The 12,724-nt window shown below is 38.1% G+C and overlaps 1 protein-coding gene across 1 annotated transcript; it reads left to right on the forward strand.

The window, feature by feature from the left end:
• The first annotated feature begins 218 nt into the window (after positions 1-218).
• Positions 219-6,124, forward strand: LOC137945860 (zinc finger BED domain-containing protein RICESLEEPER 1-like). The gene is made up of 2 exons (XM_068791924.1): positions 219-280; positions 3,841-6,124. Exon 2 carries the CDS (start codon positions 3,865-3,867, stop codon positions 5,917-5,919), a length of 2,055 nt encoding a protein of 684 aa, XP_068648025.1. The 5' UTR covers positions 219-280; positions 3,841-3,864; the 3' UTR covers positions 5,920-6,124.
• Positions 6,125-12,724: the final 6,600 nt, after the last annotated feature.

A 12,724-nucleotide genomic window follows, 5' to 3' on the forward strand; every position in this document is an offset into this window, starting at 1 on the left:
GCTGTCTCGAATCTCGATGCTCTGGCGAGGGGAGGTCAGCTCAGTATAGGGTAAATCAAGAAAAAGCCTATAAATATTTTTAATGGACCATTGTGGTCCCCTAAAAGGCTGAAACTGAGAGCTAAATTTGGTGTTCGACTCAGGAAAGCCCAACCCAGCTCATTGACGCAAATCTGTATCGGCCCTGTGTTTTTTCTCTTTATCGATTGCTGAGAATCCCTTTTTTCCAGGCCCCCAAAAAAGCCTCGTCGTCTCCTGTCTTCTTCAAGCTCAAGCCCAGGTAAGATGTCTCCCAAAACCCTAAATCTATATTTTCCCGGACCTGGAAATTTGATTCACCTACTCAATTTTTTTTATTTTTTTTCTGAAACTTCGTTATTTCGCTTTCGTGTTCTAGTCCTTGGAATCTGTTTTTTTTCTGGTTGGAGTGTTAGGGTTTTGACTTTTGGTGGTAGAGATCACTTCTCTAAGTTTGTGAAGCTCCTTAAACAGTATTGGAGTATTCGAAATTTAATTGTTGTATTATGATGAGGTCGATGCCTGGCATATGCAATGTTTTTTGTTCGTAAAAATTGAAGTTTGGTAGTTGTGAGTCAGCTCATAATTGCCAGTGTGGAATGGGATGGGTTTTGCTTGATCCATCGGAATTCGTTTGTAGCTCAATCCCGAGAGTGAGAATTCCTGCTTTAATATCGTGCTAACGTTTGGTTACGGTCTATCCCAAAATGACTAACCAAAATTAGGAGACCATTTCCTAACTAATAATCGCAGGATTTTTCTTAGTTGGAATATTTCCAATAACACAAAGCTATGTTTCTTGGAGGATTTCACTTTTTTCTCAACTGAGAGACCACTTTTAGAGTCAATTTCCATGAAAAAACTTATAATTATACCAAGCCAGATTATTCCCTATTTTTCTGAATCTTTTTGTTTAAAACTAGCAAGTTTTGCTGCAGACAGTATTTTCTTTCTACTGCACTGTAATTAGCGTTTTGGTTGTACTAGGGAGTGCACCAGTCATTAGGTATCTGATTATGTACCCTATCAGATGCAGTACATAATCTGGCTTTTGATTGGTTGGGTTTTTGCATGCCATTTTACCTTTTGATTGGTTGGGTTTGGAGATGAGTTCTTCCCCCTTATAGATCGAAGTTAGTTCTGTTGGTTAAAGAGCTTTACTGGAAATAAAGGGCTCAATTCTGTAGTACTCACCAAATTTTCAATAAATAAAGTTTAGTATTTAGGAGCGAGGAATTAAGAGTCTCATTACACGATAAGAACTTCTCACATACTTGAATGGACAAAGAGAGTTGAAAAGCTGTTTTAGTGCTTGACAATTGATTGGCAGCTTGCACCTGACATTCAAACTGTTATACTAAATTGACTATGGATCTTGACCAGTGGCTTTGATCTTTCTGTCTTTCTTTTAATTTCTTTTTTCAATGTAGGCTTGAAACTCATACTATTTCCCAAAAAAAATAAAAAATAAAAAATTAAATAGAAAGGTATACTTTAAACTGTGCTTATTTATTTTGGCATGCATCGAGATATGTCAAATCTTATCCCTCGAGTAAACAGAGAGATTGGTTTTAAGCTGTCTTTTTGCCTGAATTAAAGAAGGAATATCGAAGTACAACTTTAATAAAAGCATTTCCAACCATCCTAAGGTCCCAATGATACATAACTTAGTAGAAAACAGCTTAAGTAAATGATACAGTTGTATTTCACATAGTGAAATCTTGCAAATGTATTCCACAAATTTGCATTTAGACACAAGTTGCAAACATCTAACTTTTTGACTGAATATTAGAGTCAGTTTCTGAGTTCAATTCACCATTATGGCTACTAAACCTGAGACTTCATTTTCTTCTGTGAAGTCATATTTATTCAAAACTTGTATCTTAATCTGAAGTCAGGCTGTATGCCCTGTATGAGTCTCAGGCAAACTACTGATTTTTTGTGGTGCCTTAGTTTGGAGAAACAGGGCAACTGTGGGGAAGATGAAATTACATCATGAATGTGTTTTCTGTGGTTAATTTATTAGTGAATGACATAGCATGGTCGTGCTATTTCATTTCCCGACCTTGTAATTTGTACACTACTATTGACATTATCATTTTCATGATGAGCAAATATCTGAGGCATTTTCTATGTTACCAGCATCCTGAACTATTTTTGTGCAATTATTTGACAAATTTAGTTTTGTTTATTAGTGTCTTCCATAGCATGAATTCTTGCAAAGGTTTAATCTATTTGTACCCAGTAGCTTTGTACTCTTTGTCTGTTAGACTCAATCACATAGTATTGTTTTTAGTAAATGATCATGTGGAGTTAATCCGTTTTTGTTTCAAGTTATTCAAAGAGATCATATACACACCACACTTGCCTTTTGATTTGTTCATTGAAGAAAACTTAAACTGATTGAGTTAAACGGTGGGTCAAGTGGGAAAAGTGCAGTAGTGCTATGCTCCTGTGTACTATTTTCCTATTGTGCTTATGAGGACATCAATCATTCTTAATGCTCTTTTTTAAAGGATATAGTCTCACCAATCTTGTGAACTGTCCAGGGATATGTACCTTGTGCCCTAAGGTTTTGAAGCTAGAAATCTCTTTTGAGAATAAACATTAGAAATACATGCCACTGAATAGTGTTGATATTTTATACTTGTATTCTATTACAAAATTACCTTCTCTGAAGAAGAATTTTGCGTGCAATACTATGTCAGCTTGGGTAAGCACTGGTGCTGAGATGTTTGGTGGCAACATTTTCTGATTATATACTGGATGTTTTAATATTAATGTTTATCTATAAAGATGTGGCACCTTCATTTTGCCATCTCCATCCCAAAATGTGAGTTGTCGCTCCTGAGCATCAATAATTTGGGTTGAGTCTTGCAAATCAGTCCTTTCTATGTGAAATCAGAATGCTAGGATAAAGCTGGTCAGCAAAAAGGGCAAGGCAGCTGAGGAAAGAGTGAAAAATAATGGCTCAAATATAATAACAGGTGAAAAGTTTAAGGACTCAGAAAACCAGCACGTTTTGTATGCATCTATTTTTTTATATACTGAGAGTCCAATGTAAGAGAGAGATCCTTTCCCAAAAAACAAAGAGAGGTGATACACAGAGCCCTGAGGGCATCTGTGGATGTCAGCTTTCTCTTCCTGCAATCCTGTGACCTGTATTTGTATAGTTATATACTAATGAAAATCACTGCATATGTATAGTGTATTTGTCTTCTGAGAACAACAGTTCTCTAAAGTGAATTGCAAAACACCTGTCTTGAGCATTTACTGCTACATTTCTTTGTTCTTTTTATTGGTCTCATCACCAGCATTACATTTTTCTGCTGTCATCGGTCTATTCAGCCCTTGATGATGAGCAATAGGAGAAGATTTTTGTTGACATTTGCAGCAAAATTCAGATAGTTTCTTGTAGGTTTTTAGACACTTTTTGTACTAGACAGATTAGTTGAATTGGACCTTATCTTTTTTCTGTTTGTGCCCTGAAAATATCATTATGTCGAATCTTCCTCTTCCTCTCATCCAAAACGATATATTCATGTTTGAATGGTTGCTCTGTTGATTTTGTCATGAAGATAGCTAGCTTCAGGAAAACTATGTTGTAAAAGTCTGTTAATTCTTAGTAATTGTATGTAATGAAGAATGCAGAGTGCTTTTCAAGGATGTCATCCAGCGTATCATTTTCCTTGAGTTCTAATACTTTCATAGACTATAATTTATTCTCTGTACTTCTTCAGTCTTTCATGGTCATCACTTAATGTCTTTCGTGGTTATCTCTTATGTGCTTTTGACCCAGTTTAGTATACTTGATTCACACAGAAATTACCTGTCTCTTGACTCAACATGGCTAGTCTGGCTAGTCCTGCCGCTCCTGCCGCTCCTGCCGCTCCTGCCACTCCTACCAGTGACAATGAACTGGTAAGTACAGAAAATCAGGTTCCTGCCAAACGCAGAAGAAAGAAATCCATGGTATGGGAACATTTTACCATCGAAGCTGTGGCTGGTGGGTGTTCCAGGGCCTGCTGTAAGAGATGCAAGCAAACATTTGCTTACAGTACTGGTTCTAAGCTAGCTGGGACTAGTCACCTTAAGCGCCACATTGCCCTTGGAAGCTGTCCCAAAAGCCGAGAAAAGCTGGACAAGAAGCAACTTTCTCCTTATGATCCATCGGCAAGCAATGGTGGGACCCCTAGTACTGATCAACCCAGAAAACGCTACCGTGGCTACTCTAGTTTCATGTTTGACCAGGACCATAGCCTTCAAGATATGGTTAAGATGATCATTCTGCATGAATACCCTCTCCACATTGTTGAGCACTCTGCCTTTGTGACATTTGTTCAGAATCTGCAACCCCGATTCAGAATGATAGACTTTGACACTGTGGAAACTGAGTGTCTAGCCATTTACCAAAAGGAGCAGCAGAATGTTCTTCAATTCCTGAGTACCGTCCCTGGGCGGATCTGCCTCACTTTGGACCTGTACATGTCTAGCCAAACATTAGGCTACATGTGCCTGACTGGCCAATTTATTTGTGGGGACTGGAAGTTGCACAGGCGTATCCTCAACTTCACAGTGGTATCTTTCCCTCACACTGGAAATGCCCATGCAGGGGCCATTGGCAAATGCCTTTCAGATTGGGACATTGAGAGCAAGTTATTCACCATCACTTTTGATCATTCCCCTTCTAATGATAACATCAGTTTGTTTTTGAGGGACCTCCTAAGTGACAAGAACACACTTGCTCCCAATGGTAGGCTCTTTACTGTCCGATGTTATGCTCACATTTTGAATCTCATTGCTCAGAATAGTCTAGAGGCCATTCATGAAATAGTGTACAAAGTCCGGGAAAGTGTGAAGTACGTAAGATCATCACCTGAACATGAACTGAGATTTACGGAGATTGTCCAACAACTTCAAATCATCAGCACAAAGTCATTATTTCTTGATGTGCAGACACAGTGGAATACAACTTATCTCATGCTGGTGGCTGCATCAGAGTTCAAACAGGCCTTCTCACAATTGGAGGCATGTGAGTCAACCTACAATGAAGCACCATCTGCTGAAGAGTGGAAGAAGGTTGAAACATTATGCAAATACTTGAAAGTTTTGTATGATGCAGCAAATATTTTCACAGGGATAACGTATCCAACTGCAAATATGTACTTCCATGAGGCATGGAAGATCCAGTTAGAGCTGACCAATGCTGCAACAAGCGAGGACCCTTTAGTTTCCTCCATCACTAAGCAAATGCATGAGAAGTTCAACAAGTACTGGAGTGACTGTAGCCTTGTCCTAGCCATGGCAGTGGTGATGGACCCACGGTTTAAGATGAAGCTTGTTGAGTTCAGCTACTCAAAGATCTATGGTGAAAATGCAAGTGAATATGTGAAGATTGTGGATGAAATTATCCATGATTTGTTCCTCGAATATGTTACTCAGCCTCTTCCATTAACTCCAGTCTATGAGGAACAAAGCCCTGGAGCTGGTGAAGCCAAGGAAGGAGGGCAACTTCTTGCTAGTAGTGATGGGCTTCTAGATTTTGATGTGTATATATCAGAGATGGCCTGCAACCAACAGACCAAATCAGAGCTTGATCAGTACTTGGAAGAGTCCCTTATACCCAGGATACAAGAGTTTGATATTTTAAATTGGTGGAAACTGAACAAACTCAAGTACCCAACTCTCTCACTGATGGCCCGTGATATATTGGCCATTCCCATGGCAACTGTTACTTCAGAGTTTATGTTCAGCACTGGTAACAAAGTTTTAGATGATTACAGGAGTTCAATGAAACCAGAAACTGTGGAGGCTATTGTGTGTGCAAAAGATTGGCTTCAGTATCAGCACCCGCAGGACATGACAGAAACTTCGAATGCTATAGTCAAAGTGGAGTTCTAGTTGAAAGTTTAGATAGGTAGGTAGCAAGCATATTGGGGATCTCGTTCTTGTTTTCCCAAAAGTTTGATCCATGCCTCCTTTAGTTGTAACAGTTTTTCAACTCATTGTATGAAAACGTACTCTGCGATCTAGTTATATCCTTGCATCTAATTAATTCAACCATTGGACGTGTGATCAGAACCGAGATCAAAGTTGTTTTAGTCTTCTGAAAGAATCATTGGAGTTTCATTACATAAGATCATTTGAAAGCACGATTTATAAAAGTATCAAGCGATTGCAGGCTTTAGAGCCCTGTTGACACAATTGAAGCAGTATTCGAAGGCTTCACTGCTTGCCTCTAACATTTTCCTATGGTGTGGAAGCATTCCTGTTTACAACTTTGACCTTAAATTTCAATCTGACCGAGTTATTGAGTCCTCTTCTCCTGGCTGGTGAGACGGGTTCTATTCTTTCTCACCAGTAGATGTTAATATGGAAATACAAATGACCAGGTTGAAAATGAACCCAACATAATCTGCACTTGATTCCCAAGTTAGATTTATCTACAGCAAGATGATGACCATTCGAGTGATGAAAGCTGCAACAACAGGACTTGAGGACTCTCAGTTGAACTTCCTTTAGAATGGGACCCAGTGCAATCCTTGTGACATTACAGAGCAGTCTCACCTTTTTTCTTTCCTAGGTGATAGATGCTCTTCTTTGTTCTTTTTGTCTTTTTTCTTTTATGAAGAGGATACCGATCCAAGGAAGAAACAAAAATCTCTTAAGCATAAGATAACGAAAAGACCCCAATACAGAATGCTTAGACACAAGCTCATCGAACTTGTTTGTCTTCTTACTGATTCCACATCTACCCTTCTCTCCCTCTCTCCCCCCCTTTGAGCCTCCACAAACAATGTGACAATCTGCAAGATTTCATCAAACAAGATATCTTAAACTTTTTGACTTCACGCTTAACGAAAGTAACATCATCTGTGAAAGAAACAAACATTTTCTTGTTTCTTCATCAAACCTTCAGGAGTTTCTCACCATAGAATCAGCTTTGAGGTGTGCATTAATAACAAAATGACATCTGCTGTAGAGGTTGATATCTGATATTATGAGGGTCCACAATCTCAGTGGGGGACCTGCTTGTGCTTTGTGCATGAGTTGGACTGCACTTGGGGTTGATACTAAGAGAGGAAAAAATCTATCGAAAACTGTATTTCTCTCCTTGTCTCTAACTTAGAATTCACAGGCAACTCTCTGGAAAAAGGAGCGCATGGGTGGGGACTGGGAACCAAACTGTGCAGGCAGCTCAGGTACTCAAGAAGTTGGTGGGACAAATGCAGCTCCACCAAAAGCATGGTTTTGAGCGATTGGGTGAGGCTTTTCAAGTCTTTTTCCATGGACAGTTTGAGAGAAGAAACTACATGCCAATCAAAAGCTTTTGCCATTTTACTTTGAAACACGATGGTCAGGATTGGTGCTTCTCTTTCGTCAAACTTTCGTTTACAAAGGAGATTTAATGAAGACATTCGAGAAAGCTTCTCTCATGCGGATAGAGGATCAAGCCATTCTCGACGCAGGCCAGCCACTTTTTACAGACCAAGCTGTTCGGTAGTGAAGAAGAACCGTGAGCTAAACATGAGATTAAAAGTAGATGTTTGATCTACTTTGGGAGATATGGAAAGGATCGATTCGTGGGGAAATAAACAATGTTGTTTAAGGTTGTTTGGGCGTATTAATTGACGGGTTGCCTAGTAATGCCTCAGTGAGGAGGAAAAACTTGAAGAACGCTGACGTTCCGAGGAAACTCGGTAAGAAATTAAGAAGTCTTCATAATAGATGGAACAAATAATCATGATAACATTGATGGTGATCGGCATACTTTTGAAATTTATATGAATTCCATAAAAAATAAGGAGGGTAACACTTCCTCCTTCCAATGAAATCTGGTGTGTCATTTACATTAGAAGAGTACACTGAGGAGAGATGAAAGCAAGAGAAAGGGAAAAAAAGAAAAAGAAAAATCAAAATAACTAAACAACTCTCTCTTCTCTTCCTTTTCTTTTCTCTCCATTTTTTGTATTTCAAACATAGCATAAAGGAGCCAACGCTCCACCTTGTTAGTGGAATCTCAACAACGAGCAGAAGTTGCAATTTCCTTTGCTCATGAATCAACCATCTTCATGGACTACCTACTTAGGATCACCTCTGCCATTTATACCTTTGAAGTTTGCACTTTGGATCCTTGGTGGCAGCAGCAATGAATCCAAAAATAAAAGCACAGAGACATCATCTTTGCAGAGAGGTGGCAGTGGGTATGGACGTAGGCTCTCCTCAGAGGATTAGCTTTAAAAGCGAATGAATATCCTCAACAATAAAGACAATGACATGCACGGCAATAAGAACCAAAAAGGGGACCAGTGAATCCATAATCTTTATTCCATAATCTTTAAAAGTCGAACAGGCGGATAATTTCGATTTTCAATCAGGTCCGTGAAAGACTTGTTTAAAATCCACGGAAACAAAAGGTATTCTTGCCCTGCGGGCAGAAATGCCAGGACGAAGACATAAATGGAGAATTAACCTGTCAAAGATTTATTGGAGTTGAGAGTTTTATCCTCTTCTAATTCTCTCTCGGTCGATTCTCTTTCAGTTAGAAGTTAAAAACGCACAGACGGAGCCATGTTGATCATAGTTTAACATTCACAGCTAAGAGAGAGAAATCAAACTAACGATAAGCCTTAATCCCAAGTGGATGGGTATGGAGGCCAAGATAGAGATGCTAACTAATCATAATACCCTTAATCAGTATTAATTTGTTAGATAGCAAGTTGTTGGAGTTCTATAATTGTCGTTAATCCCAAACCCTGAGAGGTGATTAGATGACCTTTTGTTGTTGTTGGAGTAGAATTTATCTCTTGGTCACTTGTCAAAGGAGAAGAGAAGAAAGACACTAGAGGGTCTCCCCCTCCCATTGTCCTCCCCATCACCGAATAGAATTAGCAACAATGGGAAGGGGAGGCGCTCTCTCCCGCCTCCTTCTCTTTCTCCAGCACCATTTTCAAGTTGAAGACGATGCCAACGAAGGAAAAGGTAATGGGGGAGGGCATCCTCATGCTATTAGCTTCCTATAGGTTGAAAGAGAGAATGAGAATGGGAAGGGTAGGCCTTCCCCGACCCGCTTCTATTTCTCCATTATCCTTTTCAAGTTGTAAAGGATGTTGGGGAAAGAAAGGTGGTAGGGGAATGAAGGGCCTCTTGCTGTTGTTGTTAGCTTCTTGTTCTAGCTATAGGATGTTAATGGCGAGAAGAGGATGCCCTGCTTGTCCCCCTTTGCATTTCAGGAAAAAAAACAAGAAGGCAAAGGAAGAAGGAAAGAGGAAAAAGAAGCACACATCTTGATGGAAAGTGAAATTCCACTCTGAGAGGTGGAATTCAATATTCTATCGTTTTGTTAAGAAAAGAGGTAAACTAGATATTTAGATGCAGTGAATTCTGTTGTCACTTTCCATTTCATTACAAGAAAAAGGGATTTTCCCAACAAATACCCTAACATTGAATTACCTATGACTAATTTGTGTGTGAAACATATTAGTCTTAAACAAAAAATGGAAAAGAATTGGATGAAAATTATGTACAATAGGTGGTCCCCAAGGGAGACCTAAATTAAATGGCCTTTTAAGTTTTCTTAAAGCTTCTTCATTTAATTTGTGTGTAATTTTTATGTTTATAGGTATATTATTGGTCTCAAGATCCCCATTGATATAATTTTGATAATAACAAATACTCAAGTACTAATGATGTGTGTTAAGCATATTGTGTAGCTCATAAGTGCCAAAAAGAAATTTTTGGTAGCATATCATTAGACTAGTGGTGGTTCGTCTCAACATATCAAATAGGGAGTAAGCATACAGTAAAAAAGGAGTAGGAGTATTCGAATCCACTTGGAAGGATTAAAATCCAAGGGAAAATTCGAACCCAAGTGTCAGGAATTGAACCCACAAGCAAGCAAAGAAATGAAAAGGATGCAAACCCGAGTTATAGAAACTTTTGAATTTAAAAGAGAACTCAAACCTTGTACGAATAGTGCACACCGTGGGAGCCAAATCTATGGGTGGATTCAAACCCAACTAAAGGAAATTCAACAACAAGGATGTGAACTCGAGAAGCAGTAACTTTTGGAATTAGAAGTGGATTCGAATCCCGTAGGAAGCTGCAAACTATGGTATCGAACCCATGGGTGGATTCAACTGCAGAATCTGATCATTGAAAGGAATGGATTCAAAACCTTGGCACTAGATTCGAACCCTTACGACAGAAACTCAAATTTTCAGAATGGTAGAGGCAATTTTAGAGGGTTATAGATCTTCAAATTTTGTAATTGACTAACATGATTTTGTGAATTCTACCCCAACACTTCAAGCACAATACCCAACTTTTGTGAATGATATGTTGGGAATGTACTAAAGACCAAATTGTTCATGGCTCAGTGTATGGTAAATGCATTAGAAAATCCAAGCTAGACAATATCAATTACCATGTGATGTGCACAAAAGTTAGCACCAGGTTGCAAAAAGCTTACGATATTGTAGGCACATAGTAATAATCAAGCCACTCAATGTTTCACCAACTTCAAAGTAACACCAAAGACGTGTTGCAAATATGATCAACACCAAGTTATTTCGTACTAAAAGAATGTTGTACAAATTACGAACACCAAGTCCCTTGCTGTTTTAAGCATGCTAGTCACCTTATCATTAAATCTTCTTTTTTATGAAGATTGCTAGAATGGAATTGTCGTCGTAGACAATGTGGCTTGTCTTGAGCTTGTGTGTAGGAGAAGATACAATACGAACAAACAAGCCAAATAGAGGAGGGAACTTAGAGCTTGTTTGGAACCCACATAAAAGAAAAGAAAATGAGAGAGAAATTATTTGGTGTTGTTTGACAACAGACAATCTTTGAGAGAAAAGAAAATACTTTCTCTCTTATTTAATAAATTTTCTCACACAAAATGATGGAATTTGGGGAGAAAATAAAAGAAATAGAAACTAGAGAGAAAAATTTAATCATTAAAATTTTGAAATATTACTATTTTTTTTTCATTTTCCACATGTATCCAAACAAGAGAAACTATATTTTTCTTCCATTTTTTCTCTCATTTTCCATGGGCATCCAAACAAGAGAAAATAAACCTCTTTTCTTTTCTCTTTTTCTTTCTCTTCTCTTCCTTTTCTTTTCTCTCCATTTTCTATGTTCCAAACACAGCCTCAGTGCAATTTTTTTTCCTACTGTATTAGATTCTCAATGTATAACAAGTACATCCTTAATTTGAAAAGAACTCATGTTACTCTACTAGGCAAAACTTTTGAAAATATCATGTTTGTGTTTCCAAAGATTAGATTAGCATCTTTTTTTTATCTCCTAAAAGTCTCTTTTTAATTTCATTAGAGCAACTTTCGGGTGTCTTTATTTGATATCAAATTTGAAATCCATATCCTATTAGAAGATCAATCATGTTCGTCAAGTTTCATTTGTTGTGGAAATCATGATCTGGAGAACCTTGGCGTGAGAAGTTCAAACCTTAAGTCAAACAAACATTATTGATGCTAATGACCTTTCATAATAACGTTAAACTGTAGTTGCCTAAGCAATTATGCAGCTGTGCATTGTCGTTTTGGTGGTGGAACCTCCTAAAGATTGTTCAACAATATCTAAAACCCCCTTGAAGTGGAGTCTACTACTTGTGTTTGCAAAGGTTTTTAATGAAGCGATCCTTGATTACAGAACACGAAAATTTCAGAAATTTAACACTGAAGTAGGTTGTACAAAAGCAAGAGAGAAGAGATTATTCCCGTTTTTAAAGAACTAAGAATGCACGTAATGGTTTTGTTTTTTGTTCTTACAGAAACTTTTATTATGATTATTCTCACTGAATGCATCTTCTGCCTTCTGCAAACGGGTGAAGCATCTTGTCAAATCCTTACTTCATGCTTATACAATCGAGAGAATGATAGTTGAGTGAGACTCCCACTTCTTTCACTCTTTCAAATATGATTGAAATTTCTACCTCTTTCTTTTACCACAAAACCAGTACTAGAGATATTCCATTGCCATCCTTAATCACTTTGAAATCTTTACTTCATGGGTAAAGCAAAGTCAACAGAATGGATCAGCCTGAAGATTGTGACAACAATTATTCATCTGTCAAACAAGTTTATTCTTTTTACTTCATACCTACTTCTGTCTCATGTTCCTGTACATCTACCTCCATGAGGGAGAAAAGAATTCTTTACTGGACAGATTAGATCTAGATCCCCAGCTTGTTTTGTAGTTCCAAAAAACTCTTGGAAGCAAAGGAGTGAATCTGGCGAGCCATAATTAAAATATACTGGAGCATTGCTTCATCCTCCAAATAGATTATTGAGTCACATGGTGCATCTTGGTTAACAGCTATGGGTCATCGACTCATCAACCACCCTCTAACAGCATTCTTCCAGTACTGTCTACTGTCTACTCCATGTGTCGTAATTGCCAACTATGACTTGTACACAATCTTCTTGTCTTGTCCATATTAATACATAAACACCTTTAGCAAACTGTGATTGACCGTGATGAAAAGAAAAGCTTCCCAGGCTTGATCTCCTCCCGCTTCCATTAGCTGTCCAACCACCATTACTCTCCGAAACCCTAACTTTCTTTATAGTGTTTGAACACCCTTTTTTTTTTTTTTAGTAAATTCTAATTACACAGACACTTTTCCACAAAACGATTCCTCTTCTGTTTGAACCTTGAGGTTTTAACAGTTTTTCATTGC

Source organism: Aristolochia californica, unplaced genomic scaffold (assembly GCF_029961685.1).
Source record: "Aristolochia californica isolate CCGP_79_NKW_82.1479 unplaced genomic scaffold, dmAriCali1.0.hap1 SCAF_12, whole genome shotgun sequence".
NCBI classification, from domain to species: domain Eukaryota; kingdom Viridiplantae; phylum Streptophyta; class Magnoliopsida; order Piperales; family Aristolochiaceae; genus Aristolochia; species Aristolochia californica.